This window comes from Phytophthora infestans, genomic scaffold (assembly GCF_000142945.1).
Source record: "Phytophthora infestans T30-4 supercont1.60 genomic scaffold, whole genome shotgun sequence".
In the NCBI taxonomy this organism is placed as follows: domain Eukaryota; phylum Oomycota; class Peronosporomycetes; order Peronosporales; family Peronosporaceae; genus Phytophthora; species Phytophthora infestans.
The window spans coordinates 130,353-132,975 of record NW_003303699.1 but is presented as its reverse complement, the minus strand read 5'-3'; the positions used below and the strand labels follow the sequence as shown (position 1 = coordinate 132,975).

Below are 2,623 nucleotides of genomic sequence, written 5' to 3'. Positions count from 1 at the left end.
GGTGGTGTCAGCTCCGGATCTATCGGGGTGCCGGTGTTGTTTGCCTAATGCTAATCCGTACTGAACGACAGTGAAGAATGCGTTAATCTTACACATTGATGACGAAGCCCCCGCTGTCCATGTCGCCCAGCACCTCGATCAAGAAGTCGAGACATGAGTCGTCAAAGTCCGACAGATCCATGGTGGCGTCACTGTCTGTCGAGGTTGTGCTGGTACTCGAGCACGGGCTGGGCGGGTCGGAGGACGGTGCTCGTTGTAGCTCCTTCTGGAAGGATTTCTGCTGCTGTTCGTGCGGTTCCAAGGCTGGCAGAGAGATATTGATCTTGGACGGCGACGATAGTGGCGCGCGTAGTCGACTTGCGATTGTAGGGTCTACGTGGCCGGTGGGGTCTTTCCTGTCCTTTGCGAGCTGGCACAGCTGCACCATGTCCTCATCGAGGCGGTGCTCGGGCCGCACGAGCTTCTTGCGGTCCTTGCGCAGTCCGCGCAGGCGACGACCAACCTTCTCGTAGTACTTTTGAGCATGTGTTTGCACTTGGCGTGGCGAGCGCGTGCCCACGTAGGCAGCAATCTTCTTCCAGGGCCCGTGAGGGTAGAGCTTGAGGCCGTCCAGAAAGCGGTCGTGCTCCTCGCCAGACCATAACCCTCGCTCAATGGAACGGGTGCGGTTGGCGGGTTTCAACATTGGTTTGAGAAGGCTGAGTAGATCACGTGTCCGCAATACGAAGCAAATTCCGAACTGAGAGCGCTGTACCGCTTCTCTATGCAATGACAATGGTACTGTACCTATACAGTATCACAGTGTGATCCACTGCTGGATTATGTCCCGCTGGTGTTTACGGTAAATTTTACCGGTAGTCACCGTTTGCCGGCGCTTTTGTACATCGGGGGATCCATGCGAGACGCACATGAGGTGGGCGAATATCCAAGCGGTAGACGAGAGTCACACGCTGCGGCCGGTTGGACACGAACATCTTATCGTTGTCAAACCATCAACGATGTTGATTCACAACGACAGATGCAAAAATGGGTTAATTACGGGGGGCTTTCCCTGGTCTCCGACTCTGCAACACCTTCAAGGCAGCAGTCCACCGGTATTCTTACCCCTATAAAGGAGTTTGAAGCATTCAAAGACGAAAATCCACCAGGGAAGTCAAGCCAATAAGAATTTCGTTGTAAGCTTCTGTCTACAGAGTACTGTAAGCAGATGCCAATAGACGGCTGTACTACAGCCTGTACATCTAGAACTACACTGTGACTGTACCATGACAAAACGATACAGACTGTAGCCTCCCGCCTCAGTCTCCTCCTTAGAAACACTGTCGCCAGCTGGGCACAATTTTTTGGCAGGGCACACGTTTCGTTTTGCTGTGCGTGAGGATCGGGCAACTGTCCGTGGTGCACTCTCGTAGATCATCGCTGATGGGTACGCCTTGAAGTGATCATTACGGGACGATCGGATTTTCTACACCGGTTGCGGCACAGCGTGCGTGGATGTGTCAATGATGTGTCCTAATTGGTGACATAGCGTACAAGTTATTGTACAGAATGTCTTACCATACAAAATATGTTCTGGACCCAATCCTGCATAAGTCGATACATCACCTTTTACAGGAAAGATAAATCAATGGTGCCAGGAAACTCTCTGAAGACAGACTCATAAAATTCAATCACATCTCTTTTTTCTTCCTTCTACTCAAGCTCCTCCACCTTCCTCGCCTCACCTTCAATACAGTTGTCGCAGTGCATCTCGCACTGCACAGACTGTGCCACAGTGTGCAGCAGTGCACGGGAATACAACATACTGTACAGTTACTGCATTAATAGCAGTACATTACCCTATGGGGCGGAGAGCCCGGCGTGACCTGTTCTACGTTCGCTAAACCGAGACGTAGACCAGCGAAAGCAATTCAACTTGTATTGTACATGTATACTGTGTTAATCTGGTGCCGTACCAACCTCCGAATTCAGGAACGCTCTCATAAACCTGCGAGAACGCGGCAGCAGGCGCTGCTTTCTGTCAGCCAGCAGAATGTGAACTTGGCTCACAACGTCGGACTAGTCGTTTGCTCACATGGCTTAGATCCCGTCACAAATAAATTCAGTCTCATCGCGCAAAAGCATCCCCAAATCTGTCGCCGAATGGTTACAGTACATGTACCAACGTACAGTTCATGTACGGTACATGTGTATTTTACAGTAAAGACTGTCTTACTCCTCAATCAGATATAGCAGCATATCGTGTTACTCAGGTCGTCTTCAGTAAACAGGTCGTTGCTAGGGTTAGAAGTTCGGTGAAGGAGCCAATATCACGCATAGGAACGAGTGAGGAAGCATGCCGGTGTAAAGAAGCATAACATGCAAATGTACTTCGCTGTGCGTTTCCAGGTCTCAGGTTACCGTACCGGTACTAACACTGTACAATCCACTATTTATATACGGAGCAAATCAAGCAAATCATCTTGAATTGTCAAAATAACCGGAAATGCCAGAATGTGTAGGGGGAGACAAACGTTTTGGACAGAAGGTGAATAGGGGAGAAGAGAGACGACAGTTCTATTACTGAGAGGAATCTGACCGACGCAGCTAGACATCCCGAGAAGCTCTGCGTCAGTCACGCAGC

At 50.2% G+C, this 2,623-nt stretch overlaps 1 protein-coding gene across 1 annotated transcript; it reads right to left on the bottom strand.

Moving 5' to 3' along the window:
* Positions 1–88: 88 nt before the first annotated feature.
* Positions 89–728, bottom strand: PITG_17554 (myb-like DNA-binding protein, putative; the record flags this gene model as incomplete). Its single annotated transcript, XM_002896391.1, has 1 exon — positions 89–728. The coding sequence occupies one exon, from the start codon at positions 683–685 to the stop codon at positions 89–91; it is 597 nt and encodes a 198-aa protein (XP_002896437.1).
* Between the last annotated feature and the right edge of the window lie 1,895 nt (positions 729–2,623).